The sequence below is a fragment of the Cheilinus undulatus genome, linkage group 20 (assembly GCF_018320785.1).
Source record: "Cheilinus undulatus linkage group 20, ASM1832078v1, whole genome shotgun sequence".
Lineage (NCBI taxonomy): Eukaryota > Metazoa > Chordata > Actinopteri > Labriformes > Labridae > Cheilinus > Cheilinus undulatus.
Genome location: NC_054884.1, coordinates 13,941,776 through 13,962,778, shown reverse-complemented (window position 1 = coordinate 13,962,778; position 21,003 = coordinate 13,941,776). Strand labels below are relative to the sequence as shown.

Sequence of the window (21,003 nt, the reverse complement as noted above, 5' to 3'; positions counted from 1 at the left end):
CACATCTGAACTAGGGCTGTCGCGGTATACCGGTATTGACGATAATCATGGTATTAAAAAATAAAATTTCAGTATCGTGTTAAAAATGTACATATGGTAATATCCTGTAAATGATCCAGTGCCACTTGAACACAGTTTGGAAACAGAATGGAAACAGAAAAAGAAAAACATGCCAGGGATTGTTCGGTAGACAGTGGATTATTCCAAAGTTATTAGTTGTCAATCTTCAGTTGCACAGTTCAGTTGGCCCCTGCTATGCACAAATAATTTGGTTTCAGTTAATATTGTAGTTATAGCAGATGTTGCACCTCGTGGATTTTCTGTTTATCAGTTCATCTGGTTACCTTTTAACTAGCTATTGAGTGTAATTGCACTTTTTATATATGCAGTTGTACAGTTACTGTTTTCATATTGTCTCAGTACCTCCTTAGACAGGTATTTTGAGTCTAATTCATCTGCCAAAACAGAGAACACAACATAAATAAAGTTAAAGATGAATTTGATTGATTGTCCCATTATTATTTACATTTTTATTGATATTGTGATAATATTGTTATCGTGACATTTTTTGCCCGTGATAATTGTGAAGCGAAAATCTGGTATTGTGACAGCCCTAATCTGAACACTACAATTTTACTCCATCCTTCTTTGCAAAACCGCTCAAGCTCTGTCAGGTTGCACAGGGGATCAGGTGTAAACAGCTCCCAAGCTTTAGTTCTCTTACAGACTAAGGATTTTGCTATATTCTTTCTTTTTTTTTTTTTTGCCACATTCATTTTACCCCTTACCTTTACCAGCCTGCCAGAGCCAGCTGCTCAGAAGCATCCCCACAGCATGATGCTGTGACCACTTTACAGTGGGAATGGTGTGTTTGTGAAGTGCATTGTTTGGTGTCCTTCAAAAAGCACCATTTTAATTTCGTCAGACCAAAGAGTTTTCTTCAACAGTGGCTTTCTCTTTACCACTCTCCCATAAAACTTTGACTGGTAAAGAGCCCAGGCAACAATTCCATGCAGTCTCTCAGCTGCTGAAGCTTGTAACTCCATCAGAGTAGTCATAGGTGTCTTGGTGGCGTCTCTCACTAGTCTCCTTCTTGCATGTTCATTCAGTTTGTGAGGACGGCCTGATCTTGGCAGATTTACACATGTGCCATATTCCTTCCATTTCTTGATGATGGATTTAACTGAACTCCAAGGATGTTCAGTGCCTTGGATTTTTTTTTTTATCCATCCACTGATTTATACTGTTCAGTAACCTTTTCTGTCAGTTGCTTGGAGTGTTCTTTTGTCTTCATGGTGTAATAGTAGCCAGGAATACTGATTAACCAGTGGCTGGAGCTTTGGAACAGAGGTGCCTCTATGATACAATCACTTGAGACACATTCACTGCTTTAAATGGAGACAGCAATGCATGTATGTTCTCCTTACAGTATATTAAATGTCAAAAGTTGTGGGGAAAAAAAAAGAAAAATATGTCAAACAGTGTTGGGGCAGTAATGAGTTGTAGTTCATATGGGCAAAATAAAAAAATCCTTTGTTTGATTTACCATATAAAGGCCTGGGCTGCTGTACGACCTGAGGGAAGCTACTCAAACATAGACAGGACACGGAGGATGTATCTGAGACCCACAGGTCATGTTTTATCAGTCTGCTCTGAAATTGGATTTGACGATGTATGGTGCAGGTGAGGCTGATGTTAGAGCATTGTTCCCTCATTCTTCTCTATGAATTTCCCTTGAGACCACCATAAAGTTGGTTTGATTTACACCCGTGTCAGGAGTTTGTTTATTTTGACTCCATCACCTCATAAATCAGACGTTTTTTCTCTCAGGTTAGGGGCTGAACGTCATTTCATACAGAGGTAGAACTCAGTGAACGTGTTTCTCAATGGAAAAAGCAATAAATACGACAAGGCTTAGGTCTTCTCCTTTCTAAGTCGTGCTGTGTTTGTCAAGTTCAGGTGAAAAGGTATCAGATGATGAATATTTCACACTTTGAAATTCCTCTGGTTTAAACATTTATGTTGTTTTTCTTACAAAGAGGTGTTTTCTGATTTAAATATTTCAAAAAGCAAGCATCAGCAGAAAACACCTCAGAGGTAACAGAGCGATCAATAATTCAAGGAATGTGTTCATAATCAAACTGTTGTAACCTGGAATCAAATATTCAATTTCAAGTGAAGGCGAGACTCTAAAAGTGTTATTTGTTTAAAGAGTGATTTTTTTCATTGTGATGAAAATCAGCAGTGAATGAATGATTTAATGGCTAAACAAGAGTGAGGAATCAGCAGTGTTCTTGAAAAACTAAAGAGAGTTTGGTAATTTTTATTGGGAGTATTCTTAATTTGGATTTATGCCTTTAGGACTGTTGAAATAATGTAGGTGTTTAATGATTTGTTAACATTTGAATAAAGGTTAAAATTAGCTGAGGGTCGATTTAAGTGATGTGGCTTTGATGGAGCAGTTTGTGTTTAATTTTCTGCAACCATTGAAGTGAACATGTTGGATCGATACTTGTCAGCCTTGCAGTTTGTGCTTTCAGATACAAGAAATATCACAGAATCTGAGCCAAAGGAAAGGTTTTTCCCCAGCGTCAGACATTGAACAAACAGAATAATTAATAAAGTAAACATAAAAACATGGTTTAGAGCAATAATGTGGGAATAATTGATATAAAAAAGTCAACATGAAAACACAGTTTACGCTGTTAATATGTGAGTAAAGCAAGTGATTTGGTTCTGTTTGCAGAATGCCCAGTAGAAAAAGCACAGGTGTAATTAATTTCACTAACGAGGTGAGCTAGCACTAGTGTCAGTGTACAGACATGTCGTTAGTGTCATTAGAAACACCTGTGCTATTCTTGCTTCAACAAGTCAAAATGTTAAAGTCAGTTTCTCTTCAGTTTTTAAGTCTGTAGTGATAAAGTTTTATTATTTCTTGCTTCTTAGGAAGCACTAGAACACACCTTAATCTATGGAATAATTTAGAATTTTAGAAAGTACGAGGGATTTGTTAGCAAAAAATGCTGACATACGTAAAAGCCACAAACGGAGCAACATTAGCGTTTGCTTTGGTCTTGCTCCTCCACAACTAAGAGTGTAAGTTAAACTTTTTATCTTTGATTTGCTTTGTTGTTTTTGTTTTTACATGGGAGGAAATATTTAGCTGTTTCAAGTTTCAGCAAAATACTCAGTACCTGTCTTTGAATATATGACTACCTTTCTGCTACCATTCTGTGGTTTGGTCTACAGCCAATAATCTGTAACACTACAGCTTCACAACAGGACATTGTACAACCATTAAAGCTCTTTATTGTTCTCACAATGCAATAGCAAAATGGGCAAAGGCATTCAGTATTAGACACAGCTGCTTCACTGGAAACGTAAGCCTATAATGTTCATTTATCATTATGATGTTCTTGGTCCTTTCTACCAAAAAGTCAACATAATTGGGATATTTCCACATAAATGCTATCCTAGCATCTTGCTGATTGTAATATCTAGCCACATGTAGCTTATGTAACATGTGCACGGATAGACTGTAAGTTAACCTTTGTAGGTACACAGCTACCTGCCCAGAATTCAGAGAGAAACAGAAACAGTGCACACGCTCTGGTGACAAAAGAAAAGGGAAAGGCAGAATCTTTTCCGTGACTTATTACTTTTATGAAATGTAATACACTAAGGGTTTACTCGTGTTAAAAATGTAAAGTGTTAGGCATTGCAACAAAAAAGTAATCTTACTACTCTAACAGACTGCTTTGTGACACGTTAACTCCATCACTCATATTCATATTGATAGCAGGGAGAAAAACAGCAAACCTTGCACAAATATTCAATGAAAAATTAAAAGAATGCACTCCTTTATATTAAAACAATATTCAAAGCTTGGAGTAATATTTTAAATCAACAGTGGCTGCCAGCAATTTCTGCCATTGTAACTTTTTTTTTAATACATTTATTTTATTAAACTTGATAAAAGAATTAATTTTTGTTGATTTAGGCTAAGTGTAGAGTAAATGTCATCCACTTTAGAAGAAAGTTTGAAGTTTTCAGTGTAGTACCTGTCTATATGGGAATAAAACAAAAACAAAACATTCAAGTGTTTTTTTGACTTAAAACTCTGCCTTCTCTTAAAGTTAAGTTCTAACTGAGCAGCAGTGCCAGTGTACTCATAATTTGTGAACAATGTAATGTTTCTGCTGGTGAAACAACACACAAAAGAATCATTTTCAGTAAAAAGAGACACATCGGGATGTTTGTATCTCCCAGAGCGCTGGCACAAACAGACACTCGGAGTGAGCAGTGTGTATCAAGTATAATTTAATCAGGCTGGAGCAGCGTCTGGGCTGCGGGTGGTTCTGATAACAACGTGGACGTCTCCTCTGAGAGCTCATCGTGTGGATTCAGGAGGTCTCCCGGCGGGCGACTCTTTTGTTGTTGGGGAATGAGGGGCTGATAAGCAGGGCGCCAAAAATCACCCGTGGAGAATGAGGGGTGGGGGGCGGCGAAGGAGCAAGACAAAGGCTGTTAAATTTAACGGCCGCAGGCATAAAGCCGCACTCCAGCTCTGATTGATTTCCTCCCCAAAGTCGATGATGTTCAACTGGTTCTGGTTTGTAAAGAGACTGCCTCTGTCTCTCACTGCTTTTAACGGAGTGTCTTTGTGTCTGCAGCCTCATCCACAGTCCATCACACACAAACACAGACACACTAACAGCTTGGAGCTGTGCTAATGTCAGACTTTGGGCTCCTACACTGACAGCATTTGCAGCTGTCATCAGTCCGCTTCTCTCTCTTATGGTAGATCTACACTTTCTGGTCCTTTGAGCACAAGAATTACATTTTTCTCTCTCCTGCTAAACTCAGGATCAGAATTATAGACGGTATAAAACATGGATGTCACCCGTTGGCTTAGGGATAGGGGTTTTAAAGCTGAATGATATTTTTCCAATTTTAGTGGAGCAGTAGCAACTAATTAACACTCAGGCCCTCCTTTAGAAAAATCTTACTTTCCCTCGTAAATAAAGCCCTTTGGGTCAAAGGATATATTTAAAAATATTAAACATGAAAATTGTTTTTTTTTGGTCCTTAACTCCAGTCCTCGTCATGTATAGCAAATATGAATATTTATTTTAACCCTCTAATGCCAGTATATATGAAATGCCCCTTTTTTTACACGGTAGAAATGTATAGGCTAACTCTGTCCCTGTCTAAACTACTAACTGTGTTAGCAGGTGCACCTGCATAAACAGGTTGGCTGTATTGTTTACGTTCTGCTCTGCAGGGATTGGCTGCTTCTTGGCTCCAAAACTTTTGTTTTTGATACAGACATGGTTGCAAAGGTCATGTTGATAAAACGTGATTTTTCATCACCTTTTATCTTTTTACTTCAAAGACATAAATCAAAGAAAAATGCAGTGAGAACCGTTTTATACAGACCACATCTCTTTTGCGCGCAAACACACGCACGCCCGAACACACACACACAAACACACAATCCTTGGATGCTAAATAACATAGGAATACAAAGACACAATTTTCAAATAAATAATGGCTTATAACCTTCTTAATCTCTATAACCCTAAAAGTAGCATATTGCGCCATGTAATGTAACCTACTGGAAGTACCATATAATGTCTCTGCACATCAAACATATAAGAAATGAGTGAATCAGATGAAGAACACCAACAACTACAACTTTGAAGGCGTAAGTCCAGGATGCATTCCTAACATAATTAAATTAATGTTTTAATGCCATGCTATGAGATAAAAAAAATACTGTTTTTCTTGGTTTTCATCAATATATTTTTTCAGCACATATTTCAGCGTGTTTTTTGGCTGCATCTACACACTTACACCAACTAATTTCTCAATACAAATACACACCAGACTCTGACATTCATGGAAAACAACCAAAGTAGTTTTGGCTAGTTTCCACTAGCCAACAGTCACTGTTATATCCTATCAATTCAAGCAAGATAATTATCTCCCACAATCTCTCTCTGCAAACTTGGAAAAATGGTGGAATTTGGCAGCAATTTTTTGTGTGCATTTTTTTTTTTGCCTCTGACTGACCAAGTTACAGAGGAATTAACAGGATATCTTATTTCTGTATTGCAATTGCATTAGGATGAAAATGAGTGGTTTTAGTTAATGTTAGTTAATTAGTTAATGTAGCCTAAAGGGTTCCAGGAGGAAGACTGTCAGTTTTTGTCTACACAGTGGAAAATTCTGTCAACACAGTGTGGATAATGAAATTGGAAAAATTCATAAAAAAATGAACATCTTTGTCAAATATCCTCATCTCAGCATGATAACTGACAAAGCGAGAGCAAAACAAATAATAAAAAAAAAAGATTAAAAAGCCCTAAAAGGGCTGTAGGAGGGCCTGAGGGCTGAATAAAGATCCAAGAACAGCACAGAAAGCTTTTGATGATGGAAAAGATTGTTTTTGCCTTTCTCCTGGCCAACCTCAGCATGAGTTTTATCCACAAAGAAGCTCCACTGTTCATAACTAAGACAGCGCCTGCCCGCTGAGCTCATGCTACCACTGTAGTTTTGAATGCTTACTACCTCATTTTGTCTCATCACTCTGATTGGCTGGTGGCAGACAGAATGTTCATCCAATTGCCTTCAGAGAATCTTTTGAAAAGTCCTGCCCTTACCAAACATTTTGTACAGGTTTGCTGGATGAATGTGAAATATACAATGGATATATGAAACCGTCAGGTTAACAGAGTTTGGCAGAGCTGAGCAGCTTGTCTCTACTTATCTTTTGTTATTGTTTTGACTGAAGCATCCTAGTGGTGGAATTTACATGCTGTGTATTTAAGCTAACAGCTAAGTAAAATAAGCCATGCCTCAAACTCAGCGATGAAGGCAAAACTCCTAATCTTTATATAGTAAAAAAGTCATACCTTTTATGCTTTTGACCAAAGAGGTTACGAGCTATAGAGACCAAAACAGCTGATCAGGACATAGGAATGCAGAGAGGCAGAAGAACACATACCTGAAAGTTGCAATGCAAAAATAGCATCAAAAATCGTGATTGAGCGTACATTTGAGCCATCATGTTTCTGGGCTCATTTTCACCTAAAACTCACTAAATTGAACTGAAATCACTGGAGGCTAATGCCATCACCCCTAACAGCTCACCCATGGTGGATGTTTTCCTGGGTTTTACCTGCTGTGTCGGCAACTCATCTCACCTTGACTCCATGCATTTCAGAAAACTTTTAGGAACTTTGTGCATGTGTGAAAACATCCTACATTTTTCTGGTACCAGGCCGAAAACAGTTCCAATAGTTCAACCAAAAATCTGATTTGATAAACATAGCGTTGTTGAGATTTGTAGTATTTGTACGTTTGGTCTTTTGGCATCTGCTGTTGTGTGCAGTCTTGTAAAACTTTATAGGTATTTTGACCAGGATATCTACTTTCAGAGAGTTATAATTCCTTCAGCTATCTAAAAGCCTGACAAGCAGTTTTGTAGAGGATTGACTGGCATGATTAAGTTTATAATTTGGTTTTGCAGCTTCTCCATAGTTTGTAAAAGCATGCCATGTATTGTAATGGGATTTTAGCTTCTTTGTCTCACCTCTTTTCCCCAACACTCCCACTGTTCTCTTTTCTATGGAGCCTACCCTCTCACAGACATGGGAAAACGATAGGGCTAGGAAGGTGTCGACTTTATGTAAACACGAAGCAATGAGGGTGACTGTGCTAGTTCCTGAATAGGTGTTAAACCTGGAGCCCATGACTGAATGAAAAGGTCCTTTTGTATTTTAAATTGTGATGTCCAGACCGCCTGGAAACAAAGCCCTGTACTGGTGTAGATTCTTCCCAGACAGAGGGGTGTCAAGCATACCTTAGTGGGGGCTTTCCTCCAGCATAAATGTTCTAGTCTCCCCACGTTCTAGATCTTTTTGCATACTGACCGCTCATGTGTGTGTGATTGATCTTCCTTGCAAGGAATAAAACCTTTTTGTCGGCCGGCAGACATCTCTATTTCATTTCTCATCAGCAGCATAGAAAAATTGCCATAACAGTGTCAGTCCACCCACAGAGCTAGTCCTAATGTATTTCTTCAGTCTCCACATCACCTGTTACTGGCCTGTACTTGAGCTGCAGGAGGGTTGAAAAGCGAGTCAAGACACTTCCCTCTAAATATGTCCCAGTGTGACCACCTGGATTACACTTCAAGTGTTTTTATTTTCATCGTACCCCAGGTGACAGGATGTCACAACAAGTTTCACACTATGTCCCTCTGCCACATGCTGTCACGAATCTGAGTAAACAACGTCCTGTTACCGGCCGGGTGCAGCACCCAGAGGTGCTGAAAAGAAAATAGATCCTTTAAGACTGTGCAGGTTATTGTTTTGTGTAAATGTACAACTCGAATCAGAGTTTTTACTGCTTTAATATGACACAAAAAATGCATGTGATGTTAACTCATTAAAGTGTTCTCTCTTTATGTGCTGTGTAGTAATAATGTTTGTATTTGTGTGTTTATGCAGAGAGAATGAGGTCCTAAAGGTCCAGTTGAAGAAGTATGTGGGGGCGGTGCAGATGCTGAAGCGAGAGGGGAGCCAAGGCAATGACGGTAAACACTCTTAGACACACACACTGCATCATTATGACCTGAAATTAGATTCCTATCTGTGTCCCAGTCCATCTATTTCACCCTCAAACAGAACTTCTCATAGATGCACACTCAGAAAAATAAGGTCATCAGCTCTCTCCACTTCCCAGATCACTTCTGATGCATTTCTCACGGGAAACTTTGCTTTTTCACGGTGTGAAGCCCCGTCAAACTGAACCAGCCTCTTACTGCTCGCTCATTCTCAGGCTGTCTTCTCCTTTTTCTTTTCGTTTTGGAGTAGATTTGATAACTTTGACTTTGTTTTGCTGCTGCCGGGGGATGTAAGCGCTGCTCGGTGCACAGACTGGCGAGATAAGCCCCTGCTGTATCAAAGGCAAATAAAATGAACATGGCAGATTATAGAGGGCCACATAATAGCTAATTGCATTTTCAGGGATGGAAGGGAGAGCAGTTATCTGTGTAGCCCTAAAGGGTTTATGTGTTTGTTCATTTTATAGCTCGTTTTTGTGAGACCACAGAGGTAAAGAGATGTGTTAAACTTTGTGATATCATGTTTTGTTATGCCTTTTAAAGAGGCCATAAGTGCAAAATCCTTTACATTATGCAACTTTGAATGAGCATGAATTTCAGATATTGTGTTCTCAGTTATTCAATGAAGTGAGAGAAAACTAAGATGAAAGATTCTAGTTTATTAGAACATAATATCTGAGTCTGTGACATGACCATGAAAGCACTGGTGTGGATAATAAGCCTGTAGACCAACAGCTGCAGTAAGAATAAGCGTGAAGATGAGACATAAATCCTACAGATACACTGGACATACTGTACATTGAACCTTGTGGCAGAGGGGCTACAGCAGAAGAAGACCACACCAGGCGTCTCTCCTGTCAGCTAAGAACAGGAAACTGAAGCTACTGTTGAAGATTTACAAACCAAACTAGTGCTGTACAGTTTGGTTATGCTGTACAACTGAGATTATACTTGACAATATTGTGATTATGATGTAACACATAAATGGTATCATTAGTCTACTTAGGGGTCGTCAAACTTCTGGACTGCAGACCTACACCAGCCCGCCAGCAGGTGTCATCCGACTCATGAGACAGTTGGGGAAAAAGAGGGAAATTTTGGGGGAAAACAGTTTTGGTCCAACTCTTCTCCTTGTCAGTCCATTTGTGGTATGTTTTACGGGACATGTTGTCTAAACGCTTGTGTTGTTGCCACAGATCAACAGGCTGGTCCTCCATTTCTCACATCCATCAAACTTTATGTTCCCCATTCACTGTCATTGCCATGGCTGTGTTTGTTGTGCTTCCTCCTTGGTCAGATTGTTAGCTGAATGGCTGTCCTTCCATTTCACGTAACAATCCACCTTACGTCTGCTTGACAGGATTTCTGATCATAAATATTAAACATGTTTAATATGAATGATTTAAGGTCAGGGTGGTTCCAATAGCAGCCAATAGTAGATTGGAGAGGGAGAGATCGCTCCTAACACACCTCACACCACAGAAAATCTGTCAATATAATCATCAGAACTGTCTGATGATCGGGCTTTTGCCGACTTTGATCAAAAAAGGAATTGGGATAAAAACAGCAGTTATCTTCAAGTATGTGCCAGGCTTAAGACAAGATAAATGTGTAATGACTATGGGAAAACATTTGGTTAGGGCTAAAACTATTGGTCATTTTAATAATTTACCTAAAGAATAGTGTACATGTCTAACATTTTTATCCCTTTAATAAAAAACAGAATGTAGGCATCGCAAAGCTGTTGAAATAATATGATATAAATGATTCATTTTAAAACCTTAATGAAAAATAAATTGCTTCATTCAATTACTTTTTAAGGGCTTTACAATGTGTGGAACAACTTTTTTTCCCTCACCCATATACATTAACACTTTAATATTGCACCAATGACAATATGGATATAAAATCAAATGTAAATGACTTTTATTTATGGTAGGTTTTTATCACAATGTAGTAAGAATATTTTACGACTGCTGCTACCCTTGGAATAACTACAACCCTTGTCAAGGCTTTAGGGCTTCTGCTACATGCTAGCATGTAGCCAAGCTCAAGGCATGGGAAACAGTTATCAGATTATTCACAAGATTAACTTTAACAAATCCAAGTTGAAACTGGGATTCCCTTTTGTGATGCAAAGTAACTATCAGCTAATCAATTATTTATAAACACCCAGGACTTTTTCTTCTTCTTGATTTCAAGCCATCAATCAGCGCTGTAGCTTGTTAACCGAGCATAGACCTGTGCTGCCTCGGCCTGCAGCAGCATCATGTTTAAAACATAACAGCAGCTTCACATTTCATCCCTCTGCTTCCTGGCAATTACCGTGTTCAGCCTGTCAAACACGGCCGCCCGGCCCGCTACCACCAGAGAGCTCTGTGGGGAGGAGAGCTGATGATAGAGATGATTGGAGGGAAACGGTGATTCTGTCGCACCTGTTTTATCAGGAAATGGTTTTCACCCAGCTCAACTACAAAGTCTTTACAAATCGGTTCCGGTTGGTCGTCTTAAAGTTTTCAGCCCACGTTTTTTTTTAACCACCACTTGTTGTCTTTCTCATTCATGTTGACTTTTCATTGTCCCATCATTTGAACCCTCTTTCTCTTATTTGCACCCCTCTTTCATTCCTTTTGTCTTTCCTTCCTCTTTCCATCTGCACTCCCCTCATCCCGACAGGCATAGTAATTCCCTCTCCACAGTGGCGTCTAAATGATTTCATCCCTCCTCGCCTCTGTCTTCTCCTGCTAATGATGTGCCTCGTTCCATCATACTTTGATGTCGACTGCCATGCTCGGCTGAAGTGTGTGCGCTGTGAGTGAAGGAAGAGGTATAATGTTTGAGCAGTGTAGGGGGAGCAAAAAATGGGGGGAAAAGGAGAAAATGGGGATGAATAGATAGACAAGTGCTCGTTTTCATGTGCTGTCAGCAAGCTTTGCAGTGATCAGTGCACTGCTTTCCTGAAACCCCTCCTGTCTAATGATAGCGCTGCATATATGATCTCCTGAACGCTCCTTAGGCACCGTCAGACCCGCTGACATCCTGTTAAAGATGGCTCTCCTTTCTACTGTTTTGGTAAAATGGAAATTATTTTCCTGCGTGGTGCCGTCTGCAATTGTTAGTTTGGGGGTTTCCCTTCTTTCGAACTTCTACATGAGAGAAGAGTCTGCAAGCCGTAATGATGGCGCCATTTGAATGTGCCTCTCAATGGGAAAATCTGCATCACTTTGATAGACTACAGTATGCATACATCCCTAACATGTCTTATTAATGAGCTTCAATTAGTGTGATGTCAAAGTAAGAGTCAAAATGTTTAAGCCCTCTTGTGTACCTCCATGTGTACGTCATTAAGAAAAGCCATTAACACAACCCCGGAGGACTTGTAGTGTAACAGTGACAGTCATGTTTACTGTACAGCGAGATGAAGAGAAATCAAGCAGAACGTGGAATTATCAGACAACCTAGTTTTCACACCGCCTCAGGCTCTTGAAGATCCTTGAAGGTTTGTGGGAATGTAATAAATGTGTACCAGTTTTTGATCTTAACAGCGGCCTTGAAGATGTATATGATTTTTTCATACCTGTAAAATTGCCAGTAGGCGCCTTGAAGTAGATTTCCAATGAAGTCTTCACAGTGCAACAGACTGATGGGTGTGAGACACGAAAGATGCAGTATCTTTGCACCTGGTTTCATCATTTCGCCCTGACTTAATCTTTCTCTATGTGGGACTGTGAGGAACCTACCAGAATCGAACCTGCACAATGCCTGGCTCCCCCTGCTTTTATGTAGATGTGTTGGGGGAAAGAAACTGAACCACAAATTGCAACCAAAAGCACAGTGGATGTGAAAGAACCTGGTAGAAACTGGCACCTTCCAAAATGGCCTTTGATGTCAGATTATGATTGTGTACAAGGACTAGGTTAGGGCTAGGGGGAGGGTTAGCCCTCCTTTGAGTCAATCTTGCACTGTGTGCTAACAGCGTGTGAATATCAGATTTTTTTACCTTGTAATTTTTGTTTTTGTCTTGTCAGCATGTTTGCACCCTTTGTACATCTTGCAACCATACTTTCAATGCACACAGACTTGTATATACGAGAAGAAAGCTGTCCTATCCGACACTCCTGGTGCCTTGTCATCCTGCTCTTTACTTGTTCCTTGTCCATTTCAACATGAGTGACAGAGAAGAAAAGCTGGGCATCACTTACATTTCACAACAGTTCAACTTCTGGAAAGTTGCCACTGTTGCTCCCTCCTCAAAGACCAATCAAAGTACGCATTCCTGGTACAACATTTCTATCCCAGGAACTCAAACCTAACTCTCTGGTGTAATGGTTTAGGATATGTTACAACAAGAGGACCTCTGGCTTGACCACTGACTAGTTGGTTGGGAAATCTTCGGTGGAGGAGTGAATGCTTGGAGTCCATAGATTTGATTCAGAAGAGAATTATATTAATGGTAAAAAAGGACTTTAGATGGAGTGGGTCAGGACTGCAAACAATGGCAGTGAGGGCATGAAAAGATTTCACAGAGAACCTTACAGTCTCCTGAGCTCCTTTTCTCAGAGGAAATGATGTTTAAAGGCGTTTCATTCTCCCAGGAGGAGCTTTAATGGCTGCCTGCTCGACCCGACAGCGTTTGACTGACTGCTTTTATCAGGGGATTGATTCCTGGGGGGGTGGGGGTGGCAGTCACTGAAACCAGGGGAAAGGTTCTCACCTCCTTCCTTTGAGATGTCTGATGTTCCAGGTGCTGAGCAGAAAATGGCTCACTCTGCTGTATATAAAAAACAGAATAGGATGGGGATCAGAGGTTATTAACCTGTCGTGTACTGGCTGGAGATCGATGAAGAGTCAGAGGGCAGTTGGTCAGGCGTAGGTTCCCTCATTTTGCTTCTCTTGCCGTGAGCTTTTTTATATTTCTACTTCCTATTGGTTCCATCCATATAATTTATTATTCTGATAAATCAATTATTTTTCTCTGTAGAAACAGGAAACGGGTTTCCGTAGACTTCTGAGTTCATTCCTGCTACCATCATGTGTTACATCATCAATGAAGATTAATGAGCCCATCCCAGAAGAAGCCATGCAAGCCCAAGCCATGACATTACCTCCACTGTCAAACTTTAGCCTTTCCAGCACTTAGTTAAAGGTTTGTCTTTGTCTCATCAGTTTATTAAACCTTGTCCCAGACTGTTTGAGGCTCGTCTCTGTACTTTTTTTTTTCCTTTCTTAGTCTACAGCAAAAATAAAGGAATTGGCCTCACCGTTCCAATACTTTTGAAGGGGACTGTAGCTTTAGCACTGTTTGCTTAAGCAAATGTAGCTTAAGCTAAATTAGCTACACAGATGATGTGGATACGTAGCTTAAGTAGCATCTTTGTGAACTAAGCTTGAGTTCTATTAGCTATGCAACTCCATTAGCTATGTAGCTCTGTTAGCTTCATACTTTATTCAGCTAACAGAGTTACTTAAGCTAAGGTTAGAATGTCTCCATGGAGGACAATTTTTTTTTTCTGTAAGCAGACTGTTTATTTGGCTTTATTAAACTTTTTCTAATCACATTTTGAAGGGCAGGTTTTTAAATTTAAATTTTTGTATCCTGTCCTTTACCTTAACCCTTACTCCATCCCTAAACATAAATTCAATTCAGTTTTATTTAGAAAGTTTAGGCATATATTTCTGTTCTGAGATATATGGTTCTCAGATGAACGACTGAAGAGTGGCCATCAGAAATGAAGGGGCCAGACTGTCTTAAAAAATTCCAACAGAAAACTCCCCAAAATATCAGTGAAATGACTACAGCTGTCCTAAAAAGCTTACAGGGAAAAATCCGAAAATATTTAAGGTCAATTTACAACAAAATTACAGAATAACTCAGAGAAAAATTGTAGAGCACTGTCTTCTTTTTTTCCCGATAGGCTGATTAGTTGTACTCTTTGATTGGAAAATTCAATGTGCTCTTGATTTTTATAATTTTATTGATAAAATCCACATTTCACAGATTAAGTAAGTAAGTGGACAATCTGTCCTTGTCTTGTTCTGTTGCTAAAGCTAGAAAAAAGTTTTGATGCCAGTCAGAATCATGTCCTTTCTGTTTTGTTACTTTTATCATTAAATCTACTGGTAATGCAGTCTAACTCAAATTACTGATACATGTGATTACAAGGTCTGTGACTGGGTATGTCTATATTAGGTATGTAAGGTATGTCTAGGGGTGGAAAGTAACTTATTAAATGTACTTATATTACTGTAATTAAGTGGGTTTTTTTGGCTACTTGTACTTGTTTGAGTACATTTTGAAATCAGTACTTTTAATTCTACTTAACATGTTTTAACCAGAGTAACTGCACTTTTACTTGAGTACAGTACTCTTGTACTTTTTCCACATCTGTTGACTACACAGTAGCACATAGAGAATCATCACCCAAAACCACAAAACCTGGAGTGTTGATGTTTCAGGGTTAAACTTTTCAGACATGATTGGAACTCCTAAATTGATTTTGGACTCCATTCTGAGGGAAACGGGCTTCAGTGTTGGAGTTGTTTGACATGACTGATCCACCTGTGTTAGTCCAACTCTGTAAAGATTCAACTGATCTAAGCTCTGCAATTTCTAATCTTGGGGATGTGTGGTCACGGTTCACCATCATGCCCCGGGGCAGAGTATTTAGATGTGTTTTATAAGTGTGTATTTGGGTTTGGATGCTGCCTGTTGTGTATAAAATATCTGCCTCTGCCCATACATCATTTCTCTGAGTCTCTTACCGGGCTTGGTATACCTTCATGCTGGTGTCATCTAGCCAGATGAAGGTAGGAAATAGTTATGAGGAGGCTAGCTGAGTCACTTTAATGCATTAAAAAATACTCATTTTGCCATAAACTTGCTTTTCATTGAAACTGTGATGCACTAACTACCAAAATAAAACACCTAGTGGGTAATCAATCGAGATGTGCTGTTCATCAACAATCCTGTTGTATGAAACAACTCTTAGTTTTCTTTCCTCCATCCTTTGTTGTTATTTAATCCATGTTTTAAAAGCCAAATTGGAACCAATTGAAAAACTGTTTGGTAGCCTGACAGCAATCACTGCTGAGTTTAGCCAAATTATCTGGATCTCTTAAAAGAGATGGATTTCGCCTTAAAACGCCTTACAACATGGGATCCTGGGTGTACATCAGCTGAGGAACCACGGGAAAAATCAGAGTTTAAAAAGCTAAATCATTAAACTACTGCCTGTTGTGCAGTGATCCCTGCCGAGGTTCTTTTGGTCATGCTCCAGGTTGATTGTAAAGCACATTTGCACACTGAGTGAAGTTATCAACTGAGTTAAAGTATCTGCCTCTGCTTCCACTTAAGGTGTTCCTAAAGGATGTTAAGTGCATATTCTTCATCAGCATGATTTCCCTTGCTATGAGGTTCACTGTCAGATTTGTTCTTGCCATAGGAGACCCTCTTTGCCACAGATTTTCAAGAGTTACTGTCATGTTGTAAAATATTTGAAACGTTCAAAAGTGTAGTTTGATTATGTGTCTGGGACACACTTTCAAAGCTTTCAATTTAACTCTATATGAGTTTAACACTGAAGTTAGAACGTTGGGTGCGTAATTTACTTTATTATAGAGGTGTGACTTTACCTGAACAAACTGGTTGGAGATCTATTCTCCTGTTGTTCTTGCCAATAAGGAAAGATCATATTTCACCTTACTTCTCCTCAGTAGCAACTCTCAGTACTTAACATAAACTTTAAATGAGATACTTTTTACTTCTACTTAAGTACAGTCGCTAGAAAAAGTATGTGAACCCTTTGAGATTTCTTGGATTTCTGCATAAATTGGTCATCAGATGTGTTCCGATCTTCATCTAATTCACAACAATAGACAAACACAGTCTGCTTAAACTAATACTGCACAAAAAATGATATGTTTTCATGTTTTTATTAAACAAAACATGTTTATTCACAGTGCATATTCACAGTGCAGAGTGGAAAAAGTATGTGAACTCCTAGGCTAATGACTGGTTGACCCTCTGTTGGCAGCAATAACCTCAACCAAACGTTTCCTGTTGTTGCAGATCAGACCTGCACAACGGTCATTCCTCTTTACAAAACTGTTTCAGTTCAGCAATATTATTCGGATGTCTGGTGTGCATCGCTCTCTCGAGGTCATGCCACAGCATCTCAATTGAGTTGAGGTCAGGACTCTGACTGGGCCACTCCGGAAGGCGTATTTTCTTCTCTTGAAGCCATTCTGTTGTTGATTTACTTCTATGCTTTGGATCGTTGTCCTGTTGCATCACCCATCCTGTGCTGAGCTTCAGTTGGCGGACAGATGGTCTTAAGATCTCCTGTAAAATGTAAAATTGGGAATTAATTTTTCCGTCAATGACAGCAATCCGTCCAGGCCCTGAGGCAGCAAAGCAGCCCCAAACCATGATGGCCCCTCCACCATATTTCACAGTTGGGATGAGGTGTTGATGTTGGTGTGCTGTGCCTTTTTATCTCCACACATAGCATTGTGTGCTCCTTCCAAAAAACTCAATTTTGGTTTCATCTATGGACAGAATATTTTGCCAGTAGCGCTGTGGAACATCCAGGTGCTCTTTTGTAAACTTCAAATGTGCAGCAATGTGTTTTTTGGACAGCAGTGGCTTCCTCCATAGTGTCCTCCCATGAACTCCATTTTTGTTTAATGTTTGACTTATTGTAGATTTGTCAACACAAATGTTAACATGTGCCAGAGATTTCTGTAAGTCTTTAGCTGACACTCTAGGAGTCTTCTTCACCTCACTGAGCCATCATCTTTACAGGACGACCACGCCTAGGGAGAGTAGCAACAGTGCTGAACCTTCTCCATTTGTAGACAGTCTGTCTTACCATGGACACATGAACATCAAGGCTTTTAGAGATACTTTTGTAACCCTTTCCAGCTTCATGCAAGTGAACAATTCTTGATTGTAGGTCTTCTGAGAGCTCTTTTGTGCCAGGCATGGTTCACATCAGGCAATGCTTCTTGAGAACAGCAAATTCAAAACTGGTGTGTGTTTTTTATAGGGCAGGACAACTTTAACCAGCGCATCCAATCTCATCACATTGATTGGACTCCAGGTTGGCTGACTCCTGGCTCCAACTAGCTCTTGGAGAAGTCATTAGCCTAGAGGTTCACATACTTTTTCCACCCTACACTGTGCATGTTTACATGTTTTGTTCAATAAAAACATAAAAATATATCATTTTTTATGCAGTATTAGTTTAAGCAGACTGTGTTTGTCTATTGTTGGGAATTAGATGAAGATCGGAACACATTTGATGACCAATTTATGCAGAAATCCAAGAAATCTCAAAGGGTTCACATACTTTTTCTGTAGATTCATAGACCAGTACTTTTACTTTTACTTAAGTTCATTTGAACTAGAATAGATTTCTGGTTACTGTACAGTTTAGCTAATCTAATCAGTTCACAGAAAATAAATGCCTTAATTAAAAGTAAAGACTAAAATATATATTTTCTTGACTAATATCGTGCAACATTTTTTTTTGAGTGACTAAAATTTGACTTTAAGAAGTTGTATAATATAAAGACTACGACTAAAATTGAAATAGCAGCCAAAATTAACACTGCAAATCACCTTTTCAGGGATAAGTGAAACAGATATGAACGATTTTAAAGATTAATACGCTCATGTTTTTTCCAAATTCTTTTGGAGGAGGTTTTCGCTAGTTTTGAAAACTGTACAGTGACCCCACTGTAACCTCAAAAACAAACAAGATGAGAAACAAGAGTGACTTTTTTCATTTTTAATGTGTTAAAGAGCCGTCTACACCCCCCTCACCCATGTTTATCCTGCAGGGTTAAATATAAAAGCAGCTGATCTGTTCTTCGAATCATTCTGCTTTTTGCCTGTCAGTGTGTACGTGTTTAATTTGCCCATAAATAAAGCCACAGTGGACAGCAGCTTATTCATCTCCAATAAGGAAATGGATTACACGGCTGTTTAAAACCCAATAAGCCTCCCTTGCTGCCTTTCGGTCTCTCCTGTTTCCTCCGACAGCCAGCAGCCTAATGAGTGAATGAGAGGCATTTGTCAGCGCTGCCTGCACTAATAGGAGAGTGTAACTTATTCATTACACACATAGATCTGCGGTTATTGTCGCCTTGTGTGCTGGGCTTTGCCCTTGTAGGGCCGCGGGGAGGTCAGGACTCCTGCTTTGAGGTGTCAGCTGTGCGCAGACTGTGTGCATCCTGTGTTTTTGTGCTTGATGTGTTCGCTAATGAGTGTGGGGCTAATAAAACGTAGGATGTGTAGTTGACAAGTAGTCAGATGTGTACATGTTATTGTGGAGGTGGATTTTCATTACTACATTGAATGCATTTGGGGGTTAAAGTGAGAAAAGCAGGTCATCGTGGCGATGGGGGGTCATTAGAAAGCAAATGAGTGTCGGTCTGTGTTTAGTGAGGGTGGATGTGCATATGTGTGCATCATAAAACTGTATTAGTGTTAATTGCGTTTCCATGGTGGAGTCCCATGATCCTCTATGAGTGTAGGTGAGACACTCTGTTGTTTGTGAGGCTCAAATTAAACTGTGCATTAGCGGCTGTAGGTGGGTATGAACCCATTGTAAGCGGTGTGTAAGTGGTTTATGTTATAAATCTATTCACTCCCCAGGAGGGAGACTGTAAAAGAGCAAATGATGAGTCACTCTTGCTGTGAAATGAGTTTAATTTACCCACACATTACGCCACCAATCATAACAAGCTGAACGGCTCACATTGTTTAGCCTCTCAGGTCTTAATCCAACAGATTGGGCCTGTTTACCGGCTCAAAGGTGTGAGCGACTTTCATTTATTCAGCACACACTGGTTTGTGATATTGTTTTTAACAATTAATCCCACACACACTGTTATTTACCTGGCACAAGAGAGGTGACATCGCATATTATTAGTCGCAGGTGGAGCCAGGTGGTCACTGCCCAACTGTCACACACTGTATATGTGAGTATTTATGCACCTGCAGTGTCATATCTCGGCGGGGTTTCCATGTGGTCCCAGCAGGGGTTTGTGACAGATTTCATCACCTGGACAGATCGGTGTTAATGAACATTTTAATCATCTCACTGAATGCCAGAGCCTGCTGAGTGTCATCATGTCCGCCTTTCTAACGGATAAATATGGAAAAGCTGAGGAGGGAAAGCCGCCCCGTGGGGTGTGGAAATCCATCTGATGCATCTTTAATTCTCAGGCAAACAAATCATCATAGGCACTGTTTTTGATTTTGTATTAACAATCTGTTTTGGGTATTTGAACACCAAGTGACAGCTCTTTAGAATGTGCATCCATTTTACACGTCTTCAGAATTACATGAGATCAGAACTCACAGCTAATCAACAGCCCATACAAAATTTCTCTGAGTCTCTTACCGGGCTTGGTATACCTTCATGCTGGTGTCATCTAGCCAGATGAAGGGAGGAAATAGCTATGAGGAGGCTAGCTGAGCCACTTTAATGCATTAAAAAAATACTCATTTTGCCATAAACTTGCTTTTCATTGAAACTGTGATGCACTAACTACCAAAATAAAACACCTAGTGGGTAATCAATCGAGATGTGTTGTTCATCAGCAATCCTGTTGTATGAAACAACTCTCAGTTTTCTTTCCTCCATCCTTTGTTGTTATTTAATCCATGTTTTAAAAGCCAAATTGGAACCAATTGAAAAACTGTTTGGTAGCCTGACAGCAATCACTGCTGAGTTTAGCCAAATTATCTGGATCTCTTGAAAGAGATGGATTCTGCCTTAAAACGCCTTACAACATGGGATCCTGGGTGTACATCAGCTGAGGAACCACGGGAAAAATCAGAGTTTAAAAAGCTAAATCATTAAACTACTGCCTGTTGTGCAGTGATCCCTGCCGAGGTTCTTTTGGTCATGCTCCAGGTTGATTGTAAAGCACATTTGCACTTTTGTTTTGTCTGAATATTTCACCACGTCTAGGACACAAGTACTTTAGAAATGTTTTTATTTTTTGCACTTTGAATGCTTGGCATTGTCAAAACAGCTGAAAACATGGCCATTTTTGTAGCATTTTTCTATGCAGAAATCACCTCTAGCCCCCTAACTAGAATTATCTGCTGCTGCATGACTTCATCTGCAAAGAACCTATGAAATATTAGTCATGAAAGGGTGCTTTTTACATTTAATGCTACTAATAAAGACTTCTTTTTATTTTATTTTATTTTATTTAACCAGGAAAACCTCATTGAGATCAATGATCTAATTTACAAGAGTGTCCAGGCCAAGAAGGGCAGCAGCACAATGAACAGTTACAGACATGAAATATAACAGTTATAAACACAGATCAAACAAATCCTGAATCACAGA

The 21,003-nt window shown here is 39.5% G+C and overlaps 1 protein-coding gene across 5 annotated transcripts in view; it reads left to right on the top strand.

Moving 5' to 3' along the window:
* The window catches only part of snx29 (sorting nexin 29), a 257,459-nt gene that overhangs the window by 50,207 nt on the left and 186,249 nt on the right, over positions 1-21,003 (top strand). For all 5 annotated transcript variants that reach the window (XR_005993473.1, XM_041815460.1, XM_041815459.1 and 2 more), the window contains exon 14: positions 8,517-8,602. Coding sequence is in view for 4 of the 5 variants with exons in the window: in XM_041815460.1 (XP_041671394.1) it covers positions 8,517-8,602 (86 nt within the window). In the remaining variant the exon portion in view is untranslated. The remainder of the gene's footprint in view (positions 1-8,516; positions 8,603-21,003) is intronic.